Source organism: Dysidea avara, chromosome 6 (assembly GCF_963678975.1).
Source record: "Dysidea avara chromosome 6, odDysAvar1.4, whole genome shotgun sequence".
NCBI lineage: Eukaryota > Metazoa > Porifera > Demospongiae > Dictyoceratida > Dysideidae > Dysidea > Dysidea avara.
The window spans coordinates 27,205,399-27,232,336 of record NC_089277.1 but is presented as its reverse complement, the minus strand read 5'-3'; the positions used below and the strand labels follow the sequence as shown (position 1 = coordinate 27,232,336).

Here is a 26,938-nt window from a genome sequence, read left to right as displayed (position 1 = left end):
GTGACATTATCACACTACAGTGTGCAACTATAATAGTGTCATGTTGGCTAACTATATAGTGACATTATCATTCTACAGTGTGTAACTAGTGGTGTCATGTTTGGCAGCAATAGTGACATTACAGTATAACCTCTATATAATTAATATTATATTAATTTAACAGACACTTTGGGACCAACCAATTGCAGGTTTGTTGATATTTTACTGTTACAAGGAGGTTATCCTATCTCAGAGGTAATAGGGACCTAATACACTGATCAATAAGCACCTTCATAATACAGTTTAATACTGTTTCCAAGGTAGCTACAGAGACACATAAACAAAGCTAAACACAACAATGATTATTTAGAGGCACTCAATACGGAAAAAGTTAACCTGAATTGCCATTATAAATAAACACCAAGTCGCATGTTTCTACCTTTTGTTTCATCAAGATTGAGTTTGCAATTTGTTTTTGCATAATTCAGCCAAAAGTGGTGTCCCACCTACTCCAACACCCTTATATCACCCTACATGGTGTACAGTAGCTAGTAGTGTCATCTTAGGTAGTAGTGTCATCATTGGGTACATTATCAAGAGTTTGAACGGTGTAGCTCCGTATTATGCAAAACCCCAGTAACAAACCATAAGTATAAATTGGAATTCTTAACAAAGCTCTGAACGAACTATACAACACTATTTCATAGCACACATTACACGTGAAAAGTCAAGTTTGTCACAATAGTATTAGGAAACAGTTCTCAAGAGTATTGATGACCTGCAGTACACATGATAATAAGCAGCAACACAGAACAGAATGTAGCTTACATTGAGAAACACTACGCTGTGTCTAGCATGGTTCGAATCGACCATCTTGTTCCTTGGTGTCTTCTCTATAACACATACTTCTCCAGATTCTTATAGCACACCTACAAAGTTAGAGTTGAACATGATATAACAAAACGGAAAATGGAGAAAGCACATGCACACACATACTTTTGGACTACATTATCCAACACGCACACACGCACATGCACACACTAACAAAGCAAAAAAAAAGCAGAGCCATGTGAAGCACAGCTACAATGCTTGCCACCCAGTAAACCAGAGCTGGGATGCCTGTGCACTACTCAGGAGCTTGAGCTTCAATAAACCACAGGAGAACTGTCCGAGTCTCATGGAGAGAGGTTGCAGAACTATACAGTATTATCATACTTTAGGATATACATTTTAAAATGCAATCCGTTACAGTGACTGCATATTGTTTCACTTCCACAGAGTTTCGAATGAGACCAAAAAGCTGCTAAAGACCAAATGGCCTTGCTTCATGTCGGATTTGTCAAACCCAATAAATGTGTATAGCATATAAGTACACTCACCAGCAGTAACATGTAATTCTTGGGTGTCCAGTAGCATGTCTGTAAAAAAGAGATGTAATGAAAATTAGACTCTGGGATGGGTGTGAAACTGCAGTATGCAAACTATAGACACTACTATAGTACATGACACTACACAGAGAAACATGTAGTGAGAGACACATGTATCCATGTATCACATACACAGAGACACATGTAGCAGCATTACATTATGACTACATGTGTCTCTGTGTACATGTGTCTACTGTTGCTAAACTACATGACACTACTATAGCGTGTGTGGTGTGTGCGTGTGTAGTGTGTGTGTGCAGCATGTATGTGTAGGGTATGTGTGTAGTGTGTGTGTGTAGTGTGTGGTATGTGTGTAGTGTGCGTGTGTGTGTAGTGTTCGTGTGCATGCCTTAGTGTAGTGTGCGCGTGTGTGTCTCTGTGTAGTATGTAGAAAGTCTGTGTGTAAGGTATGTGTGTAGAGTGTGTGTGTGTGTAGTATGTGTGTGGTGAGTGCAGTGTGTGTGTGTGTGTGTGTGTGTGTGTGTGTGTAGTGTGTGCACCTGTATGTAGTGCAGTGTGTGTCTGTGTGTCTCTTTGTAGTGCGTAGCATTTGTGTGTAGTGTGTAGAGCGTGTGTGGTGTAGTGTGTATTTGTGTAGTACGTGTGTATGTGTGTATGCAGTGTGTGTGTGTTTCTGTGTGTAGTGCAGTATGTGTGTATTAGTGTGTGTGTGTGTGTGTGTGTGTGTGTGTGTGTGTGTGTGTGTGTGTGTCTGTGCTTGTGTGTGTCTGTGTAGTGTGTAGCATGTGTATGTGTGTGTGTGTGTGTGTGTGTGTGTGTGTGTGTGAGTGTAGTGCAGTGTGTGTGTGTGTGTTTGTGTGTGTGTGTGTGTGCGTGTGTGTGTAGTGCAGTGTGTGTGTGTGCAGTGTGTGTGGGTCACTGTGTGTGTGCGTGTGTGTGTATGCCTATCTACTTATCTATGTTGGTCCATACGCACTTACGTGAGCAAAATCGTTAAATGATAAAAGCAGCTTGTACGTAAGAAAAGCGAAATGAAGTTTGTAATAAACAGTTACGAGTAAACTTTGTGATTTCTTTCTGGCAGGCTGAAACATGGGTGACACGACTCTCCTTAGACTTTTTGATTTACTTTCTCTTCAAGTTTTACAGGAATTTAATAACTGAAAAACATTGGTACAGGCCTTGTAGACTTCCAGGAATAGCTTATCCCTTTGAGTTGAAAGTGGGTATGTCCCTTACGAACGTGAATGAAAATGAAGAGCAGCTTTGAGGCTTTGTTGAGAGGATTGGCGAGAAAAAACATGATAGTTAAACTATAAAACAGTTTAGAAGATACTTCTGTGCATAACATGCCATCTAGCATTAATTTTACTCTTCCTGTTATACCACGTCATCACTAGCACAGTTAGGTGGGCTACATTTCAAAGGTCCCAAAAGAGTTTCATTCACAATTACAAGTGGGGGTACTTTGTACAGAGCCATTGGAAGGGATAAGCTTTTGAGATGTTTGCCATGAAGACAGCAGGAGAAAATTCTGTTGGGGAATGCATTTTCACACTTTTAGATACTTACCTAGCTCTGGTTTTATTTTTAAAACCAGATCTGGAGTGTTCGAGAAGAGCAACTGTGCATGCTTCTACATAGAAAGATAGTTAACAAACAAGTCTTACCAGAGATTTCTCTCACTTTCTTAACGAGGAAAATCTCAAAAGTTATCCCTTCTAATGGCTATCTGTACAAACAATCCCCACTCTTATTGCCATTTTTGTGCTATGATGTAATTGTGGATAAAGCTCATTAAATAATTGGACGGGACAGACTTGTACTGGAGCACACTGAGAGTGAACTTTAAACTTACAAGCATGCACTAAACATGTCACAATGCATGGCCAATCTTAGGGAAGAATAATTCACTACCATGAAACTTGACAATGATACAATATACAAATAGAATTTGTGACACAAAAGATCTAGAGTAGTAGAGAAGTCAAGGGCATTATGTAGTGTGGAGAACAACTATCAAATGAGTATACTCATACTTTCATTTAACAGTTAAACTTACACTTAGAATTTTCCTCGGGTATGTGATACCAGCGCTCTATCATCTGGCTACAAAAAAATTAATCAAGTGCATTACACTGCATATACCGTATAGCCTAAATATTTTAAGGGGAAACTTTTTTTTTGCTGATTGTGCAGTGTTGGGGGGGGGAGGGGGGGGGGGTTTATCAGCAAAATTTTATCCTTGAAATATTTAGACCTCCCATAGAGAGTAATACATTTGGGTAGTACAGTGGAACCTGTGTTACGGTCACCTGGATTAAGCGGTCACCTTTGTATAACGGCCATGGTCACGAGGTCCCAAATATTTTCCAATACAAATGTATGCATTGTGGTCTGCATTAAGCGGTCACCTGTCTAACGCGTATAACGGCCAACCAAGAATTTGCCCATGAATCACTGTATACATAACTTTCTTCTTCGTATAGCGGTCGCTACCTTTTATGGTGGCTTGTTAAGCAAATTGCCTGGCACCACGGCATCATTTCAATTAATGCGCAATTATCACACTTCCTGCCTTTCAATAAATACTATATAATCTATCAGTCTTCATTACTTAATCGTATTCAATAGCTATAACCAACATCCATAACAGGCTCACCTTGCTGTTTCTGTACTAAAATATTACTACATTGCGGTTGGCGCGAGCCTCTTTATAATAATTACTCATTTATAACAGTCATAGCCACTAAAATGTTGCTGACCACCTTATGCAGGTTTTCTCTATAACAGCCACCTGTATATAAAGGCCAGATATATCTGGTCCCAAGGTGACCATTATAGACAGGTTCCACTGTATTTGTGAAAATTTTACCTTTAGCAACACTTAACCCTTAAACCTGCATAATCAAGAAAACTGGATTTAAACTTAATAAATACACATGCCTTGCATAGAGCGCTGTAACTTTCGAAGCATCCATTCTATGGCTATGCGATTTACATTATTCTACTTGTGATGGAACAAGGATTAAAATGATACCTAGAGTTTTACCCTAATGTTACATGGTGAGGCCATGAAAATAACTTTTTGGTAGGGAACATGCAAACTTTTTATTACATACCTCTATAAAATGGTCGATGACTCGATGGTAGTTGCTCCTATCACCTTGCAGTGACTTCCATAGGACTTGTCGTGAATTTTTGTATCAGGCAATATATGATTTACGTGAGTAATCCCACAATCAAAAGTAAGCATGTGGCAAGAATTATGAAACACGGAGACTTGACATGTCGATGTTCATCACTTCATAATAAGTAAGCCACTGTAGTCACAGTGCTCCTCCAAGTAGCCCAGTGGACACACTTTTTAAATCTATGTGTGTTTGTAAGGCTATAAGAATTAAGTTATCTCACCTAGTGTCACCATGCGAGTCCATATTGTGTAAACATGCATTTTCGAAAAGCAGATTTAAGGGTTAACCTTGAAAAGAAATATTTAGGCTATACCTAGTAGTAATACCCCCACCTTTGATGTTGGCCATGAAAAACAAATTTATAAGGTGTCTGTATAAGGAATAAGGCGTCTGCTCTAGTACATTGCCTGCCTTATGATCTCAGGGTGGTTGACGATCCACAAAAGTTGGATTTCTTACCAAGAGTGTACCTTAACCCTTGACTTCTACATACAGCAAAAACTTAAATGAAAATTTCAACAATTTGTTTCGATAAAAGCAACTATTAAACTTTCATGCTGTAAAGTTTCCCACCCAAAGCTTCTTTTTCCTAGGAGCTTCGGTGATTATATCAGACCATGTATGGAATTATTGGTAAACACCACTTGTCACCCTTAATCACTCACAAACCTTAATGCACTAGTTTGTAATGTACCGGACAGTAAACCAGCCACGTCTCAGGATATTAAACTAAAATTTTAACACAAGATAGATAAGCACCCAATACCTCATTTAACCTATTAAACAGAAAATAAACCAAAAAGGTAGGTTTCCAAGATCACGTTACAATTATTGAATGTAAAAGTGCTACTTGAAATGATGCTTGTACTGTCCTATGCCAAAATCCCTTGTTTAAAGGATGAAGATCGTACAATACAGGATACATTAGAGTGACACCTCCTTGACAGTAGGTAGTATAGGCATGCTGTCTACTTCTAATAACGATACAGTCGAGTCCTTTGTGGAGACTTAAACCCATATGCATGCCATACAATGGTGATGGGATAAGGTAGAGGTTTAACCAGTTTGTATGCAATGCATTTATTGCTCTTTCTACTCCACAACCCACATTTTAAAAAAAGCTGGTAGCCAATACTACTGGATTTATTTTTTTGCGCGATTTTTTTTTTTTTTTGAAATATAACAAGTAAATAAACAAGAAACAGCAATTGAAGTACATGCGATGGAAGCATGCACCTGACCCTCACACATTGCAAGGTCAAGTGCTGCGATAGTAACTGGACTGGCAGGGTTACAGTAAAGAAAAACTGGTGGAGCATCTAATCCAGGACACTACACTACTGGTCTTTCTAAGCAGCAGGCAGAAATGCTAACCTCTTGTAAGCAATACTAGCCGCACCTCCCATTCCCCCCAAAAAGTAGGGAATACCAATGGGGTGAAGGAGCCCATTTCAACATCACTCACTATAATATAGCTAAGATCAGACCGACTTTCTTCTTTTGTGTGTGGGTGGGGAATAAGTGATCTAGTACACTTCCCATAGAATTTCTGTGTAACGTTTCACCAGCTCTATGGTGGGTGCTGATTGGCCACTTATTCCGCACTCACACACTAAGAAAAAATTCTGTCTGGTCTATGCAAGATTACCATAGCCACGCCAACTGGTGCATTTTATTTAGAGAAAGTAGTCTGGTACCACACTAGCCTTTCAAAACAATATAATCTCAACGTGTGTATCTACTTATTCTACTTACCTTTAGTCCGTTTGAGCAGTTTTCTCTGTGTGCTGACCACTCCTTGGGGGTAGACTTGAGTTCTGGACAGAGCCTAGTACCACTACACCACGTGCGTACTGAATGAACGCTAAAATTTTAATTATTTGCCATGTCAGGAACAGAGGAAATTAACGCCTCGACGTGTTAACAAACCAGGTCAGCAGTGTTTATAAATTCTTAAACTTTGAGCATTGAAACTTATGCAATTGGAATTTGCGAATTCCAATTGCCTAATGTCCTAGTGACCAAACGGTAAAGTAAATAGGCGCTTCGCGCGCGCAGCGCGCGAAGCGCCTATTTACTTTACCGTTTGTAATATTAGACTTATAATTGGCCCCAAAATACACGGATCGATGAGCTACCAGAAAAAAGACAACGTAGTAGCTTATTTACTCGACTTATATCTGGTGCCCTTCTTTCTGAGGCAAAAATTGTAATCACAAGTCGTCCTTCTGCTGTTAGAAGTCTACAACTTAAACACATTCAACGTAGAATTGAAATACTTGGATTTACTGATCAGCAAGTTACACAAAACATAACACATTATTTTCTAAACTGTAGTAATGGTTCAGAATTAATGGAGCAATTTGATTCTGAATTGAAACGTCTTCCACTTTTAAAGTCTTTTGTGTTTGTTCCCATAAATCTAAGCATTTCTCTTTACATTTTCTACACAAATGGTTATAAACTACCTGAAACTTTCACAGGCATGTATAAAAATTTGGTGCTGATTCAGTTACGACGTTATCAAACTAGGACTTCATATGGCAGTGCATCTATCAGTGATCTAGACAGTCTACCTCCTGAAATTGATGACATGTTGCTTAGACTAAGTAAAATGGCTTATGATCACTTACATAATGATATCACCTTAATTTTTTCAGAGGCTAAGATAAAAGAATACTGCTTTGATTCAACTGATAAAAACCTTGATAATTTTGATGGGATGGGACTACTGCAAGTAACCAACCACAGACATTTTGAGTCTATTAACAAAACATATGAATTTATCCATCGCACTCTTCAGGAGTTACTTGCAGCTTGGTATTTATCTCGACAAGATGCACCAACACAGAAAAAGCAACTACAAAGCATCTTCAACAAGAAAGAACTAGAAATGGTTTGGATATTCTATGCAGGTCTCACAAGGTTTCATTCAGTTTCCTTCAAAGAATGTCTTCCAGAAAGTTACAGTCTGAGAATTAAAATTTCAAGCTATAGAGCATTCAGTTGGGTGCAGAATACTTTTGCAAGGAATGCATTTATAAGGTTTCCCGATGTGAGTAAATTAGCTGAAGACTTTCACTTTGGAAAGCAGTATTCTTATAACTTGTCTCGCTGCATTTCAAGAGAGTTTCAGACTACACTAATAGCAGCAGTTATGGAGGCACAAAATCCTCAGTTGTGTAAGGACGTATGCAACAGCTACTTGTTCTATGGGGAGACATGTTGGTTCTTTGTTCCTGAATCTGCTGTAACACCTCAGATTTTATCAGCACTGTCCTACTGCATAGCACACAGTGGAAAACGATGGATAATTCAGTGCAATACATTCGATGAATATGGGGCAGAATGTTTGCTAAAGTATTTGTCAATGACATGTAGCAATAGTGAATTCAAAAAATATGAAAAGCATAGTTGTAGCACCAACAGCAGCATTTCCATCTTCGATATCAGATGTAGCCAATATCAAATCAGTGGAATAACAGAACTTGTGCATACTCTGAAACACCTTCAGTTCTTGATGTTGTCATACAGTAATCGAGTAAACGATGAAATTTTAGCTGAGATTGCAGAAGCCCTTAAAGACAATACCTGCTTAATAATTTTTAATTTACATGGCTGTAATGTAACTAGTAATGGCATTGAATCTATTGCAGACATGTTGAAGAAAAACAAAACTTTACAATGGATCGGGTTGAAAGATAACATGGCAACTTTGAAGGAGGAGGATATAGTTCTACTACTTCAAAAAATATGTGATCATAATGATACTGTACTTATGATACACCTTGACAACATTTTTCACTCTTCTGACAAAGTTCAAGATCATTTAAGAGTTATTAATGTTCAAAGACAAAAGAGAGGAAAAGAAAAGTTGAATCTTTCTCTTCTTAGTTGTTTCAAGCATTATGAAATATGTCAGCAATTTATCTCAAGAATACCATTTATAAAGGAAGATGAAGTACGTAGGTTTATTCATAATTTGTGACTGGGCCTGCAAAAATAGGGCATGTGGGCACAAACTACACCTTGCCACACAATTAGGCATATCTCAGTATTACAATACCCTATTTGCAATCTGTAACTTGTAGCATATATCCAATTACATATTTAATAAGGGCTGAAAATTGTATGGCCATAGCATGGTGCTAGTAAATGTTATGAGCCATGAACGTTTGAAAAAGTAGGCAAATTTTATGTGCCCACATACGGTACTGTCACAGGCCCAGTCACATTTACAGTATTTTCTGTTGCTTGCTGCATACAGTGTTTATAATGTCACTGATATGTATCCAGACCACAGCAGTTAAAGAATTTTAAAAAGGTGTGGGGTTGATAAATGACTAAGGGCCTGTTAATTATGCTGCATAACGTATGAGCATAATGGGTGCCTAAAAGCACTGACTATAGCGCTACATAATAGGCAGAATACTCATGCCATACTATAAATCCTTCCTTGTAATACGTAGCGCAGAAAAATTAATTCTAGTTTGTCAGTAACTCTAATAGAATGATCATGTAGTTGACTAGTCTAATATAGTATGTTGATTTTTTCTGTGAAAAGAATTTTGACAAGCACGGATATATAGTCTGTGCTTCAGCCACTTATTATTACCAATAAAGTGCACGTTTATTAGCAAACATGAGAACTGAGGCATAAATAGTGAGGTAAAAATTTTAGCACTGCAGCATAAACACAATAAGTAAAGTAAAGGCATAATTGGTGGACTGTATTGTAGTAAAAGTACAGCTGAGATATTTGACATTTGCTTTTGTAGCTTATGCCATATCCAAGACTTGCCTTTACCAGTTTATTTTTGGGGTAGGGTAATGGTTTGCATTCACCTGCAAGAACTTCTCACAGCAGTAACACTATGAACTCTTTTGTTTGAAGCTAAGGCCCCTATTTGGTGATTATTAGTTTCTCATCCACCGCCCGCATCCTTCTTAAGCTACCACATGGTAAGCCATTATTTACTCTGCGCATGCTCAGAAGAACACGTGATACCAAACTGTTATAATTTTTGTTGATGAACGCTACAATGCGCTTTATATCACCAGGAGAACTGTTGTTTTCCTTAGCAAATTACTGCAGTGCCAGTTGCAATCGTGTTTTATCGACTTCATCAAAGCAGGCTTTCAGTTGACTGTCGAAAAACAGTTGGCGATCACGAAAAGTAGAATCAGCTGGTGAAGGAAATGTTTGTAGTAAGAAAGAAAGACAATTTGGACAAGGTCTGTACATCAGTGTGTTAATATTATAAAATAATGGCATAATGGTAATACCCTCCCGCCCGCATAATAATAATTAGAAAGGCTGGATGAGAAACTAATAATCACCGAATAGGGGCCTAAGACTGAATCAGGCAACTTTGTACTGTATGCCTATCAGTGGCGTAACTAGAACCAGACTGACACCAGGGCCTAGTGCAATCAGTGGCGTAGTTAATCGGAAGGCAATGGGGTGACACACCCCCAACAGAACACTTAATGTCATGATCGTACAAAAAGGCTAATTACCCTATGATGGGCTAGCCAAAATACGGTGTAGTATTAACTAACTTATATCATATCAAAGTAGCTGCTTTATTATAAATTACTATCTATGCAAGTATAATATAACCACCGCAGATCGAGTCTCATTCCACTCTCACGTGTCTCAACTGTACTCCAACATATTCGTCCATGATCAAGTAGAGCTATACATCACTGGTAGTATAGAATTACGTATTATAATGCGTTATAGCTTAACACTCCTGGCAACACTGATTTCGTACACTGAATTTAATGAATCACCACTCCAGATTCCAGTTTGACTCCTTATCTCTATTTCCAAGTAATCGCCTCTACTTTAATATATAGCAGACCAACTCTCTCAACAATTCATAGCCTCATAGAGCAGTTTATCACTGTTATCTCAAGCCTCAATTGCAGAAGGTCAACCGCTTTTGTTTAAACGCAATATCACGTGAGTAAGCTAGTCTAAAAATAGAACAATAATTAGCCGTGAGTAACTAATATTTTCGTTACTTGTTATCTCAAGCATGGACGATCCTTTTGTTAACTATTACATCACACGTCGCTAAATGGAGTGAGTAGAAGTGTTGAAGAGAATAGCATTGAGGAAGCTGGCCATTTAGCAAGACTGTTACCATATGCTAGGACACGTGCTCAACATTGTTTACATGGTCTAGCTAAATGCCACAGTTGCCTTATTTATGCATGTGAAATTTAATTTAAGGGGCGTGGTAGTTTGTGCCTCGATCAAAGCGACTAATGGTCCACTATTGTTCTGAGAGATACTCTTGGGTGTAGACCTAAGACCAGTAAGTCTTCTTCGCTGTTTTGATAAATCGCCCACGGTCCGTGACGGTTGGCCGAGCCTATCTTGGCGTCACGGTATACAAAATGTCTGTTTTCAATCTAATAATTTGCTGACACCCTGGCCTAGGCCCATGTAGGCCCGGGTTTAGTTACGCCACTGATGCCTATAGATACATGCATACATATTATTTTGTTTATGTGGAGCAAATTGTGCATACACAGAAATTTCATTGAAAACTCTAATTGAGCAGCCATAAAGCATTCAACCTTAACAATGAAAACACTGAAGCATAATAAATGGGATACATGATAATTATCTGTTAAAGAGTGGGTACCTCTAATAATACTTAGTATGAAAAAGATGTTATATCAAAGATGGCAGTCAAGAAATATCATGGCTGCAATGACAATTTTGTAATGACCCACTTATCAATAAGTCATTCTTTGCTGATATACTATCCTATTTCTGAAGCCAATATTCTAATAGAACAGGCACATATTTCTGAGCTTGATCAAGATGCTGCAATGAACATTTAGTAATGCCCTGCAATGTGAGTATAATACAGTGGAACCTCAGTTATCTGAACCCCTTGGCATCAGGAGTGGTCCATAAGTCTGAAAAGTCCATATCTCTGAACTGTGTGTAAACTACAACATAAGGAACCTTTTAAAATTTCCAGTATTATCAACTATCCTAATAGAACAGTCACTACACAAATAGAGCAGTAGTTTGTGTAACTGAGAATCCAGATAAGTGGGGTCTGTATAACTGAAGTTACCATATAGATCAGAAAAAAAATTGCTGAGAGGAAAATGGGTGGGAAAAGGGAACAATAGGCTCATCCCTAGTTACATATCTGATCAGGGCCGCCGAGAGAAATTAGGGGTCCCAGGGTAAAGGGTTAAAGAGGGACCCCAGGGGCAAGAAGGATTCAACTCTGAATCATAACTTCAGCTTAACTGTAAGTTGAAGACCAAAAAAATAAGGTCATTATGTGTTGACAATGACAATAACTGCACCATATCTCCTTAGGCCATACCTATTTGATCTTATGTTGCGCGGGCAAAATTATTGTAAATTTGGGTAGGTAGGTCGGTTTGAAAATGAAAATGATAAAAATTTTAAACTCAAGCATACAAAATGGAAATAATGAATGTAGCTATAATAGTACAAACACAGTTAAAAATCTAGTTTTCATACTCTTCTAGTAGCATCAGATATCTCCAAAAGAGCTTTCCCATCGTATTCTACAATTTTAGAGCATTGGACGATCTTCAATGGTCCCTTTTGGACTATATCACGAGGGTGCTGATAATGTGTTTTCTTTAATTAAGTACACGTGATCCGCACATGTGATTTTCAAAATTATTTCATTTGAAGAAAATTGCAGTCGGTCGGACCCATGCAACATAAGATCAAATAGGTATGGCCTTATTATAAGCTTGCTACACTGAAGAATACTGTGACTGCTCTATTAGAGAATCTAGATCCTGACTGCTTTATTTGAGCATATTGATCTTTTAAACAGTATTTAAGAGGCCCTTGATGGGGGGGGGGGGGGGGGGGGGTGGTCTTTCAGGCAGGGGCCTGGGGCAAAATATCCCAGTTGCCCCTCCCCCCTGTGGGCAGCCCCGTATGTGATCATGAATGTAATGTCTTGTGAATAACTATTAACTATGTGTTAATAATGATATTTTGCTCTTATCAGTCGCCATCTAGTGTCATCACCACAAATAAACAGACATCAGAGAAAATGGTCTTTACCTTTGGTGAGTATCCGCTTAAAATTGAGTGCCCAGAATGTCATGAAGAGGTGCAAACTAAGACCGCAGCCAAAATTGGTCCATTTACATGGATAATGGTTTTACTGCTGTTTTTTGCATTTTCATGGCTCACTCCACTGTAAGTTACATATTTTGTAATGCACTAAAGTATTTTACTTATATAATCAAGTATTATAGTGTACTATGTATGTATATCTTCAAAATCAAACTGTTATTTACATATATATATATATATTTCATTTAGGTTTTGTCTTTGTTTGTGGCCACTTTTAATGCCATTTTGTAAAGATGTGTCCCATTATTGCTCAAAGTGCAATGCTCATCTTGGAGTTTATCGGAGAATGTGAAACTAACTTATAGAAAGAAACACAAATCATTGACTATAACTGTGTATGTATGTTGTATGTAATTGCATTGAAAATAAGAAATTGTGTAGAATGACATCAGCCTTACTGTTGTACATTATGTCACCAAGTGTCACATTTGACAACTAAACTGTGACTAAATTAGGGCATTTGTAATGAACCAGTAACAGTGATTGAGATCATGAGTCAGTACCTTGGATTCTAATAACTTGTCCAGCAAGTGCATAACAGTAACACAGTGAATTGTAATTCCCATGTGATACTGAAACTGATTGAAGATATAAAGCTGTTGATTGGATGTGAGTCTGATTTGTATATGGTGGGTGTCCGTGAATCTTAATTGGAAATGACTTTGCAGGGCGGCTACCACCAGACAAAGGAGCCAAGAAAGCTGATACTTGGTGTGATAAGTCCCACAGCCTTGAACTATCTAAAGACATATGAGTTGTTTAAAACTTGATTATGTGACAAAACTAGAACTACAATATCGCATCGAAAAGTATCAATATCGGCCAGTCTTAGTCAACATTCGTGTAGGCTTGCTTTTTGTCTTTTATAAGTTAAATAAGGCCCCTATTTGAGTTTCTCATCCACCGCCCGCATCCTTCTTAAGCTACCGCATGGTAAGCCATTATTTACTCTGCGCATGCTCAGAAGAACACGTGATACCAAACTGTTATAATTTTTGTTGATGAATGCTACAATGCGCTATATATCACAGGAGAACTGTTGTTTTCCTTAGCAAATTACTGCAGTGCCAGTTGCAATCGTGCTCTATCGACTTCATCAAAGCAGGCTTTCAGTTGACTGTCGAAAAACAGTTGATGATCACGAAAATTAGAATCAGCTGGTGAAGGAAATGTTTGTAGTAAGAAAGAAAGACAATTTGGACAAGGTCTGTACATCAGTGTGTTAATATTATAAAATAATGGCATAATGGTAATACCCTCCAGCCTGCATCATAATAATTAGAAAGGCTGGATGAGAAACTAATAATCACCGAATAGGGGCCTAAGTATTAGGTTTATAGTTAGAGATCGGGGAGGATGGGAGTGCCATTAGGTCCGGAATAAATATATATATATATGGCCACTCCAAGTCATACCTTAGTTTCTGGTCACTCCCAAGCCTACAAATGGATGCGGGTGGGCGGATGATAAGGACTTCAGGACTATAGATTCTACTGTGACAATATACTGTATGGTATTATTATTTGCTCAATTTAGCAAATTCATGTTGATTTTGTTTTTAGTCAAACTTAACCAACAACATAAGTAGTTGTGCTTCGGCAAAAAATGCACTAGGAAAGTTGTTGATTGATCATGGCTAGCTATACACTGATGTATAGCATTTAAGTATATTTATTTATTTATTTAGAATGTACTATAGGAAATGTTTTGCTCATGTAGCTACTTATGCTTTCCAAGTGAAATAAATGTCTCATTAGCTATGTCAGGAAAGTATTACTATGACTTATAGCTAAGTTGTTCAAATGATCATGATCCATAATGAAATTTAACTTCTATTTTCACATCAGAAATTCTTCATTCAAATGTGAAGTCTTAGCCCACTAGCTATGTGTTTCCAGCCTTCTATTCAGTAACCTTGAGAAAAGTAACTGTCAAAGTTTTGAGTCATTGAGTGCTCCAGACGTTTTTTAGTGATCATCTGGGAATGTTTAAACTATAAGGGTTTCTACTTGCCAATCTAATTTTGGTTATGGAAAAGTTTAAATTTAATTAAGCTCACCGAATGTTGCCGGCTTTCCATACCCCTGTAGTGTTCAGTGATAAGGAATTTGAAGTTACTAGACTAATCATTAGAGGACTACATTTGAATTATAAAGTTAAAGCTATGGCCCATCTGCATGGGCTAGTAGTTAATGCTACTGAAATTACTTTGGTTACAGAAGCATTAGTAACAGTTATAATCTGAACAGCTATATAATCAAGGACAAAACTAGCTATAGTTAGAAACATTTTATTAGTGTGGCATCCTATATACCTAATATTAGAGTTAAGAGTAGTGTGACTGCTCTATTGGAATCCCTAACTGCTCTATTAGAGTATCTCGATCTTTTGCAGTAAAAAATAAGTGTCTTGCTGGGTCACATGCACTTAAGCACCTGTAATATTAATAACAGTCCTCATAAACTAGGGTTCCAGGTTTACCATGCGGGCGGGTGACCAGAAACTAAGGTTTGACTTGTATATTTAAAAAAAAATATTGTATCGGTATGAAAATCCGTTTATTATCGATTAGAGATAAGCGCTCCTTAAAAGATTGATAAGCGCCACCGCCCAGTGAAACAAGACGAGGGATACACCAGACTAGTACACCTCCGACTAGTACTATCTGAATAGTTGAGTGTTGCTGTCCGTCGTTGTGCACCTTGCCGGATTAGTTGAAATATTTGAAAAAACCGACAGCGAAGCATGGCGACAAACTGGGAAAAGGTGAAAGAAGAGCTCACTTGTGTAATTTGCCAAGACCTCCTAAACGATCCCAAGATACTTCCATGTCTTCATTCGTTTTGTACTGGCTGCCTTAAAGAATGGTTGGGTCGATTTTCGTTTTTAGAGGCCTCAAAACATGAGCTCGAATGTCCGCTGTGTAGAAGAAAGGTTTCACTATCCACTCCACATGCTGTAGAATAATTACCATCGCATTTTTCAACAGTTCGTCTGGTAGAGATAGTGCGTCTACAAGAGCAAACAAGCAGTAACAAAGCCACGTTCATCTGCCAAAATTGTGATGAAGGAAAAGTGGCTACGTCATCGTGCAGCGAGTGTGCTATATTTTTATGTGATTTTTGTGAGAAGGCACATCGACAATTTAGGACCACCGGCACACACAATCTGTGTTCAGTGGATGAGCTGAAGAAAGGCAGTGGTACTGATATTCCATCCATCTTATCAGAAAAGGTTGAGATGTGTCCTTTCCACCCTAACAAACCACTAGAGTTGTACTGCAGGTGTAAAGATGTGTTTATCTGTCGAGACTGCATCATCAAGAAACACAAGGACCATGACTATGACGTGGTCTCTGATGTTGTCAATGGTGAGAAGAAGATACTGAAGGAAGCTCTACCTGGTATCCAGGAACTAATAGATGAAGTAGAAGGAGCTATCAATGAAGTACAGAGCAAAAGACAAGATGTGAAAAACAGAAAAGATGAAAACTTGCATAAGTTGGATGACGTCTTCCATACCCTCCATGCTACCCTAGATGAACGAAAGAGACAGTTATACCAACAGATCACACAGGATACAAAGGGAAAGGATAAAGGCTTAGCAGCACAGGAAAATGAACTGTGTTTCCTGTTAACCCATTTGAAGAGCTGCTGGAGTTTCATCAATGACAAGCTGCAACGAGGTGTTAACAAGGATGTGTTGGACATGAAAAGATCAATATTGGAACAAAGAGATAGACTGAAAGAAATGAAGAACACTACAAAACTAAGTCCTGTCATGAAGGAACAAGTACTCATCAACTTTAAAAGCATGGATAAAGTGACAAATCATATTTCTAAGCTAGGATCATTTTGTGATGCTCAGAAATGCTTTGTTATGGACCTTAAAGAAATAGTACCGATTGACAAAAAAAATTGCTTTGCAGTGCAACTAAAGGATATCTTGGGTGATAACGTTTGCAATTCCAAAGAGTTAGATGTACTCGTGCAATATTACAACAAGGATCGGGTCACTGAGGCAGCTAATATCCTAGAGATTGGTGGTGGCAGTTATGAGGCTTCCTATGTTCATAAATTTGGTGGAGGTCATACTGTGTCTGTACTGGTGGGAGGAGAACCTATTCCTGGGAGTCCATTCAGGTAAATTGATATCTCATGGCAGACCATAGTTATCATGCTGTATAGTATTATAGCACAGCAGTACTGTATCACAGTATTGTATATTAGGAGGATTGGATTTTTTTTAACCAAAAAACAGCTTCACAATATCACCCTGATGCCTTGGCAGTATAGGTTAGGTACCCAAAAGTGCCTTCAGTAGTTTCCAATAGATCGTTACAAAATTTGTTCAATGGAATTTTCTACTGACTATAACTGCCTGTGTAATGCCTTTGGGCAAGTGTAACTTGATAACAGCTAAGGCTGCTGGGCTTAGTTTTTTTACTGCTTCAACCTGAAAGGTGCCTTTCAGCATACTGCAGTACATACGTACAATATACTCACCATAGACTTACCTTTTTACTTTGTGCCCTATTTCTTTTTGCTAACAGCCTAAGGTGTCTATTTGTGGTAGCATGATGGCTTTCATACGAGAATTATCTGCATTTTGCATGGTGACTGGATTGACTGTAGAGGCACTTTTCCTACTGTTCTTTGATTGCAACACTGTGAAATGGGCTAAACACAGCTGAAAGCGAAGCGTAATGGGTACTTCACTTTCAAGTCAGCACAGTAGGACCTCCATTATCTGAACACCTGTGTACTAAGCTCAATCATGAAAGTATTCAGATAACTGAATTTGTTCAGATAAATGAAACACATTCATTTATATATAGAGTTCTGTTCAACTACTCTAATAGAACATACACTTACTGTAATAGAATGTTTGCATTATGGCGAAATACTCTAATAGAGCAGTCAATTATATTGTTTGGATAATCAAGAATTCAGATAATCAAGGTCCTACTGTAATTGATAGCTGGGGTGCATGATAAGATAAAAACATTGATAATTATGGTGCCATCCTTTCTTTTGATGCAGTATTTGTGGGTTCACCAAAAAAGTAACAAGTATAAGGAATATTTAGGAATTTTAAGTCAATTAGGGATCATAGTGGGAAAGCCGCCTACACCTGCAGATATGCTGGTGGACATTTAATCCCTATTTCAGTCATCGGTATAGACTGAATTGGGATTAAATGTCCACTAGTATATCTGCAGGTGTAGGTAACCTCCCTTCTAGTGCTGAAACTGTTATTTGACTATTCGATCAGCATGGCACTATTCAATTTGTTAACACACCATTCAAATATTTGTTAGCATTTTGTATACTGAGATTAGATGGATAAAGCCAGCCTTTAAGCCTAAGATTGTAAACAAACTGGCATATTTATGCCTTAAGGTGGCGCTGAAGTAATCAAATGAAGCCTTACAAGGCTAATGGGACATCATGTTTGTGGCCATGCACACAAAAAACATGGAAAACTAGTAGAACAAAGCTAAGCGCTTCGAAATATTGAAAGAACCAACTCTGTTAGACTGTCAGGCTACTATTGCTGATACAAGTAACAATATTCACGTACTAACTTCATCACCTTGTCAAAACTCTGGTAACTTCATGGTGAACAACACCAGCTGTCATCGCGTGATTACTGCTTTACGGAGCACGCCCTGGCCAGTTACACTGTCTTACAATTCGTGAAATAACTCCATATTTATGTACCATAGACCCTCAAAATTTGGCAGAGGCACTGGTGAAGCGTTTCTTTACAGGGCTATGGAAAGATTTTTTGCGATTCGCTGTTGACGGGCGTAATATCACTTGTTGAAAAATGCGGGTTTGCATTTAACCAGTTTCCACATTGTTATCGTTAAAAAGGATTCCATAGAGTTGTTCTACAAGGTGAGAAACCATAAGAGCCAAGGCGGCTTAGCACTAGGTTGTTTCTGGGGTGAGTTATTTTTAAAATCGGCTCGTAAGTTCAGAGTTTAATAGCCACGAAATTAAAGTGGGTGATTTCACGGAACTTGGCATGCTAAGCTACAACATTACAGGCTATCATAAGCACTCTTTAAACTTAGATACATAGTTCACAAGCGGAGTTCTCCACCACCCTAAAATAGCTAATTAAGCGCGTGGGCTAATTTAAATCGTGACAAATGGGCATTGTACGGCTTCACATAATTACTTCAGCGCCACCTTAAAAGTTTTATTTAGAAAGGATTATTATTATTTTTTTTAGAATTAGCTCTCAAGCTTTACCTTAATTCCTAGTAACAGTTTTAGTGCTTATTCAACAGAAATGCATGATTAAAGAATAACTGATTATTTGGTTGTTTTGTTCATAACTATTTGAATAGTAAAAAAATTGCTATTCGTTTCACCACTATATACTCCTTACTATGATTCCTCATAGAACTTGAAATTCCTTTACATAGTATACAATGTAGTACTAGCACACGTGGGTTTGTACTTTCCCATGAAGAATAATGACCAGAAACCAGCCTTGCACATTTTAAATCAAATTTGTTAAACAATTAATTCACTGTCATTCGTTTAGAAAAGAAAAACAAATATAAATAAATCCTAAAGCCAGATTAGGGTCGGCTTTGGGGCTTGCAAATATCTAAAGGAACATCTAAATCCAAACAATTAAGTTGTAACAAAGGTTCCAATTAATCTTTACTAAGGTGTGTACAACTTGATTAAACCTAGTAATTACTAATCATTTGTTTAATTACTTACACAAACACACAAAGAAGTGTGCATGGCTTCTTGGCTATTGTAGTCTCCATCATGTTATTGCTGTGGTTCTGTTTTTTTGTGATAGGTTATACCACCCATTCGACTTACAGCATTTCATCGATATGTATACAATGCCAATATAAAGAATTTTTGCTCTCAAAACATCAGTACTGCACATAGAAAGATAAAATTCAGTGTTTAAAACTATTCAGTCCTTCCCATATCTCACCAGTTAAATGTTGAATATAGTTACTTGCAGAATCTATATGCTTTCAAAGTCCCAATTTCTATTTCTTGCCATTCAATAAAGGAGATAAAATATTTCTAGCCATTACAAAACATTTCTAAGTATACTATGTATTTGAATTTGCTACAACTTCTTTGTGTATTTAAGACAGTTCTGCATATGGCTTCCCGTAAATTATGTTTTCTGCTATAACTTATGAACGGATTAAACTATTCTGCTAAACTCTTTATTTATGATAAGCTGCATGTCATTACTGCACAGTTTAGTCCAAATCTCATGTCTTAACTCACTGCAGAAGGCGAGTTATAAATTTTCGCTTCAAACTAAAACTAGTCCCACAGTTTACGCCCTAGAGACTTGATTCTTTCAAAATGCATTGAAAACTGTACAAACATGTGTTTCTATTTTTGTTCTCTGGCTTCTCAGTTATCAGATACTCTTCTTCCGCTTTTGTGCTGGCACTGATCAGTCTTCTTTACTTCCATGCCATTCTTCGCCAGAAAGAGCTATCAAAAAACGACAAATGCTCTTTTAATGCATAAACGTTATGCTTACCCATCTGAAAGTTTCATGCTTATCGGGTCTAAAATGACGAACTAGTTCTAATTTTAGTATCAAGGTATAGAAACTGAGGCACCCACAGCTGTTCTGTGGCCACAGTTATTGTTTCTTAATTGCATAACTGGAAGATAATCGGTAAAATAATTACGGATTGCTATATTCATTAGACCACGATGAAGAAGATACAACACTTACTTCGCTTCCTTCATGTATATCGCTCTTCTTTCTTTATTTGTGGCAGGTTATTTCGGGTTAAACAAGCCACAGACTAATTGGATAATTACTGGTGACCACGGGAATCCATTAGTAAACCCCAGCTGTGCTAACCTGAGAAGCCATACGCGAAATTGTACAGAGCATCCTTAACAGTGCAGTGTGCTTATCCTGAAATCCTTACACCCACAGGGTCTAGGTTACTTTGATCCCTTAGGGATTATTGTGTGACCACTGCATAATCACAGAAAATGTCTCCTAGGTTTGAGTTATTAAATTCTATAATTAGGAGAAACAGTTTGGCCATTTGTACATTTTGCATTTTTGCATGCATGTGTGTTGTTAATAATGATGAAAAACTCTTATGCTTTGGCAGAGTTGGGATTTTGTTTATTACAGTAATTATATCATCTTTTGCAATTTTATAGTTTACCACACATCTTGCAGTTAATGCTGTAAAAGCCAGTTTGTTAGTCCATAGAAAGCATTATCAAACAGTATGGTAGTAATGTTTATTCCCCCCTAAAATGATGCTCACCTCCTAAAATGCCGCCTTTACAAATCATCCTATTACATGACGAAAATCACCTTTAAGGAATATAATAATAGTCCATCTAACATCAAATACAGCTTAAAAACAACAGGAGGCCGGATATAGAATTTAAAGTTGGGATTTTGTTTACTACAGTAATTATATCATCTTTTGCAATTTTATAGTTTACCACACATCTTGCAATTAATGCTGTAAAAGCCAGCTTGTTAGTCCATAGGAAGAATTATCAAACAGTATGGTAGTAATGTTTATTCCCCCGAAAATGTGACCGGATCTGTGAAAACCCAACACAATCGCGCATTTTTCAAATTCCTGTTTAGTAAATATTTATAATCTACCTAGCCAATTGTACCCTCTGGCAAAATTTCATCCTCATATGCCAATAGCTTTAGGAGTTACAGCCCTACAAAGTAGCAACAACAGAAAAATTGATTTGTACAGCAACTATAGGGAAAATAAATTACAGGCACCTACAAAAATGGTTGTAATGTACCAACGAATCGAGGTACGGAGCTACCATTTTCACCATCGTGTTCGCCATGAATAGACGAATCAATTACTGGGTAGTTTTTTCCTTTATTCACCCATCTTCACTGCATACAAAGGCGGAATTCGTGAAGAAAAATTGATCACGTATGATCACTTCAACATGACGTAAACAAACGCTCATAACTTCCGTATCCTTGGGTCAACTGCAACGAAACAAAGATTTTCCAACTCCTCTTTAGCAGGCAAATAAGATGATATCCAGGATTTTATTGTTACTCCCTCCTTTCACTAAGAAAGAGGCGTTCAAAAATTTACGGGATTACGCAAGTATTTTAAATTACCCATTGTATTCAATGCTTTATACTGGAAATTTAGGCTTGCGCGATTGTGTCAGGTTTTCGCAGATCCGGTCACAAATGATGCTCACCTCCTAAAACGCTGCCTTATAAATCATCCTAGAAACATCTTTCATGATGAAAATCACCTTTAAGGAATATTAATGATAGTCCATCTAACATCAAATACAGCTTTAAAAACAACAGTAGGCCAGATATAGAATTTAAAAAATCACCAAAGCTCGAATTTTCACTGGACTACCTTCCTGTTTGCCTGACCACAGTCATAAGGCTGAAGGCCAAATGAAGCAGCGCATGACCACCGTTTTACACCACAATAACAAACTCACCAGTGGGATGTGCCTTTTGGGGTTCAGAGTATGTACTCTGTGCCTTGTATTTCCTTTTATCTTTAATCTTTGTCCTTCATACAGTGAAACCATATTTAGGCATTAACAGTGTTGGGAGTAATGCATTACTTATGTAACACGTTACATAATATTATAATTACTTTTATGGTAATTAAGTAATATAACGAAATACGCTATAAAAATAGGTAATGTAACTCAAGTTACTTTACTAAAAAATGTAACGTGTAGTGCTATACACTTACAAAATTTTTGTCACCAGACCAATAATTGGCAATAACTGGTTAATTGGTTTGTTTGTATATTAGCAGACATAATACAACTCAACAAGCCTGCTGGAAGGTTTAGGGTGGTACCAAAGTGACCATTAACATCCTGTCTTGCAATAACAGTTGTTACAATCACATATTTACACATTCTTTGAGGTTATGTTATGATGTTAACACTTGTCAGCAGGGGTAATTTTGGTTTACCAAGTGGGTGGGCAATAACCTGTTTAAAGGTTTCTTCACAGGTTATTGGCTGACCTAGACAACACCTGTTAATAACTACCGGTTAATTGGACACCAGTGTACAGCACTAGTAACGTGTTACCTAAGTAATGTAGTTACTGTAACGAGTATTATGTAACATTATTACTACAAGTAACGAAGTTACTAATCCCGTTAGTAATCCACTGAGTAACGCCTAGCCACAACGAAGTAATGAAGCCTACTGAATGAAGCTTATTCACCAGCTTCTTACTTATAACCAAGATTTTCACATTGCCCAACAACGCCATCATGGCACATGATAAGGTGGTAGTTTCACACGTGACAGCTTAAAGCTGTGGACACAAAGTAATAATATGTAATATTATTATAGGTACTTTATTTTTTGGGTAATCTGTAACTGTAACTAAATAGTTCTGTTGCATGTAATATGTAACTAGTTAGTAACTTGCCCAACACTGGGCATTAATTTTCCTATCAACAATTTCCTTAAGCAGCATACTTACAGTTAGTAGATACCTGTAATTTCAAAATAGGTTCAATATCATGCCTATTAATGGGGTCTTGGTTGATTAATCATAGCAATTAAGCACTGAGACTACACCTCTTAACAATATAGTAATTCAATCATGATGACACACCCTATTATTATTGCCCTAGCTGTATTCACTATGAAATTGTGACAGACACCCTAGTAAGTGAAGGCTGACTCGAGCTACTCTAATACAGCAGTCAACCTAATCAAACAGTCACACGTGTATAGCTGTATGCTCTAGCAAAAAAACAACAAAAAACAAGCGAACTGGCTTATTAAAAAATAAAAATGAAGTAGGGATACAAGCAATAAAAAGTAGTGAAGCAAGAGATGAATGATGGTATTACAGTATAGCTATCTCAGTGAGAATATCCCTACTTTGCAAATTATACTAGTGCTATACAGTTGCCAAGTAAATATAGGTATAGGTAAGGTAATGCAACCCTAATTTCTTTTCATGGTATGCTTCGCTGGATGATCCAATGGTTAGAGAGTAAGAAGATGAAGGTACTCTAATAGAGCAATCACATAACAGCGGAGTGACTGTATGAGACCACTAATGAAAATCCTACTAGTTTGTATAAGTCAGTTTTGTACTTAAGTGTGTGTTACAGAAAGCAAGTTTACAAAACTTCTATTGAGATTCATGTGAAATAAAACTATGCGATCATGTTCCTATGCATACACATACAATTACCACATACTATCAGCAAAATAAGGATGTCTGCACTGTGTACAGGCACTTGCTTGGTTTACTAACTGCTCACAAACAGCAAGTGTAATAGTTCTGTCGTCCTTGGTGAATAAGTACTACTGTAAACATAATTGTATACTACTTTAGAGTAACAGCAATGTTGAGAGACTACACTAAAATCAAAGTACGAAATTGTCAACTGATCACACAGTACGGAGGGAAGAAGTTTCAGTGGCCATTTGATGTTACCACCACCACTAATGATGATATTATCATGATAGACAATGCCAATAAAGATGTAGTAGTGCTTAATAGGGACTTGAATTTGGTCAGAGCATTTGGTCATCAAGGAAGTGGAGATAGTAAACTGAACGATCCTGTTGGTATAGCAATACATCACAATGTAATAGCAATCAGTGAGTGTAGTAATCACGTGGTTAAGAAGTTTACTTTACAAGGAGACTACCTATCAAAGTTTGGCACCCATGGTAGCGGAGATAGTCAATTCACAAATCCTCAAGGACTAACTTTTAATAGTAAAGGTTTGCTGTACGTGGTGGACCATGGTAACTGCAGAGTTCAAGTTTTTGGTACCAGTGACAGATTTTTATTCAAATTTGGCTCAAAAGGATCTGATCCAGGACAATTTCAGCATCCACATTATATTTCCCTGGACAGCAGCGACCAAGTGTATGTGACTGACTATGACAGAGGAGGAGTACTTGTGTTTAGTGAAGATGGTTACTTTATCAAAAAAATAAATTGTAACAATCCATATGTCATTTGTCATACTCCTGATGATTATATAATAACTGATGATGGTGACAGTCTCATAGTCTTCAACCCCACCCACCAGTTTATTGCTAAGTTTGGAATAAAAGGAAATCAAAGAGGACAATTCAGTAGCATCTATGGTATAGCAGTCAATAGTGTTGGTACTATCTTTGTTACAGAATATTACAATCATCGTCTTCAAGTTATTGCCACTTGACATTATAATATTGTTATGATCAAATTGTAAGTAGTTCTTTTTAGATTATGTACATTGTGTACATACAACTTCTACACACACACATTAACCTGTAATAGTATTACTCACTGTGCAATGTTCATTATCATGTTGTGCAACTATAATTTTAATATAATTATGTGTTAGCAGGAGTAACCAATTTCGGAAAATATAATACAGCCAAAAATTAATATGCATGTATAGCTGTGTACTGTACACACAACTGTACATGTATATGTATAGATGTATAGTGAAACTGAATAGAATGCAAAGGGTCTTATTAAATTGTATAAATACTAACTTCTTATTGCACAAACTATAATGGGACTCTATATAGCCATCGGTCAAATCTGTACATGCAAAATGTTCCATACAATAAAATTGACCATAAAATTGTTCAGCACAAGAATATCCTGTAACAGTGGAACCTTGAATGACCAAATGCACCTAATGTTCAGGTACCAGAAGTGTCTATTACTCTTAATTATAAGTTGTGTCCAACAATTAATGTACAGTATTACACTGACTAACTTTGGAGGAGGAAAAATTTGGCAAATTCATGGTTTTTCGCCAAATTTTAATGGCGCCAAAGTTTCCCTCCATACAGTACTTAATAGGACACTCATTACTCTAACATAGCAATGATTTGTGAGACTTTCAGCTTGTGGGAATTGTATGCAAATTTTCATCATCAGTTGTCTCCAAAATGTTGCATTGACTTCTGATTAAGCTTTTCATTATTCTCAAAGTTATTTCCATTATTTTTTTTGTCATTTTGTGATTCAGTTATGAGTCGCGAGGCCAAGAAGCACAAAGCGTGTGCCCACAATAATAAGCACGCGGCCACTACTGTGAGTCATTTATATGAGGGATTGATTATGCAATCTTAAAATCTGCATGACAAAATCTCAGGCTTACTAAAAGATTCCACCTCGAAACCAGGGGCATGTAACCTTTGTATAATGGCTAATGACCCAATGATGAGCTAACCAATATCAGGGGCAGATCTAGGATTTCAGAAAGGGGGGGGGGGGGGGGTGCTAACATGGACATTTATATATGTAGGAAGATAGTTGATACAACTAGTGTGAGAAACACACTCAGCATGCAGAGCATGCTCTATCTAGGGGGGTCTGGGGACATGCCCCCATAGGAAAATTTTGCAAATTTGGCCTATTGAGATTGAATTTGGTAGTAATGTTGAGTGAAAAATGATGTCACTTTGTTTATGTGATACCATTATTCCCCTACAGCTTGTCAATATAACTAAACTGAGGGCACAGCCATGTAGCTAAAATTCAATCTTAGACTAACTTCTTAAAGAACTAGTAGTGGAAACGTATGGGCAGGGCCGCCCACAGGGGGGGGGGGGGGAACTGGGGCATTTTTCCCCGGGCCCCAGCCTGAAAGGGGCCCCAGGAGGCCCCATGAAGGGCCCCCTGAATACCTGTTTAAAAGATCGATATACTCTAATAGAGCAGTCAGATCTAAATACTCTAATAGAGCAGTCACAGTATTCTTCAGAGGAGCAGTGTAGCAAGCTAATAGATAAGGAGATATGGTTGGTGATGGGTAGTTATTGTCATTGCCAGCAGGTTGTGACCTTTTTTTTTTTTTTTTTTTTTGTCTTCACCTTACAACTTGGGTCAAGGGCCCCACTTTAACTCTTTTCCCTGGGCCCCTTAATTTCTCCTGGCGGCCCTGCGTATGGGTACCAGCTGTACATGATCAAATTTAGTGATTTGATTTTGAAGTATAGCATAATTTACAATCTCATGGCTCAAACTACACTATATAGCTGTCCAAACAGTAGAGAGGGTAAGTGGGAGTGGAGAAGGCAAGTAGACTGACCACCAGTGTATGGAGTGCATGTGCACTCAGCTGTATATAATTCTCCAGCTAGGGGGGCTCTATAGATCTGGTGGCACATATACTCCCAGACCTCCTGCAAATTTTTAGAAAATGGCTATCA

At 37.6% G+C, this 26,938-nt stretch overlaps 1 protein-coding gene, 2 long non-coding RNA genes and 1 pseudogene across 3 annotated transcripts in view; 2 read left to right on the top strand and 2 right to left on the bottom strand.

Annotated features, from left to right (window-relative positions):
* Window positions 1-13,561, top strand: part of LOC136257533 (nucleotide-binding oligomerization domain-containing protein 2-like) — a 24,025-nt gene extending 10,464 nt beyond the window's left edge. The window contains exons 3-6 of the mRNA XM_066050760.1: window positions 6,694-8,522; window positions 12,595-12,788; window positions 12,915-13,334; window positions 13,394-13,561. Coding sequence (XP_065906832.1) covers window positions 6,694-8,522; window positions 12,595-12,788; window positions 12,915-13,017 — 2,126 coding nt within the window. The 3' untranslated portion in view covers window positions 13,018-13,334; window positions 13,394-13,561. The remainder of the gene's footprint in view (window positions 1-6,693; window positions 8,523-12,594; window positions 12,789-12,914; window positions 13,335-13,393) is intronic.
* Window positions 1-26,938, bottom strand: part of LOC136257532 (uncharacterized) — a 188,694-nt gene that overhangs the window by 132,075 nt on the left and 29,681 nt on the right. The window lies entirely within an intron of this gene.
* LOC136258084 (uncharacterized) lies at window positions 638-6,613 on the bottom strand. The gene is made up of 5 exons (XR_010702567.1): window positions 6,317-6,613; window positions 3,430-3,476; window positions 1,359-1,397; window positions 808-908; window positions 638-757 (listed from the first exon to the last, which is right to left on the bottom strand). It is a non-coding gene; the product is annotated as an uncharacterized lncRNA (long non-coding RNA).
* LOC136257534 (E3 ubiquitin-protein ligase TRIM71-like) lies at window positions 15,331-25,107 on the top strand (annotated as a pseudogene).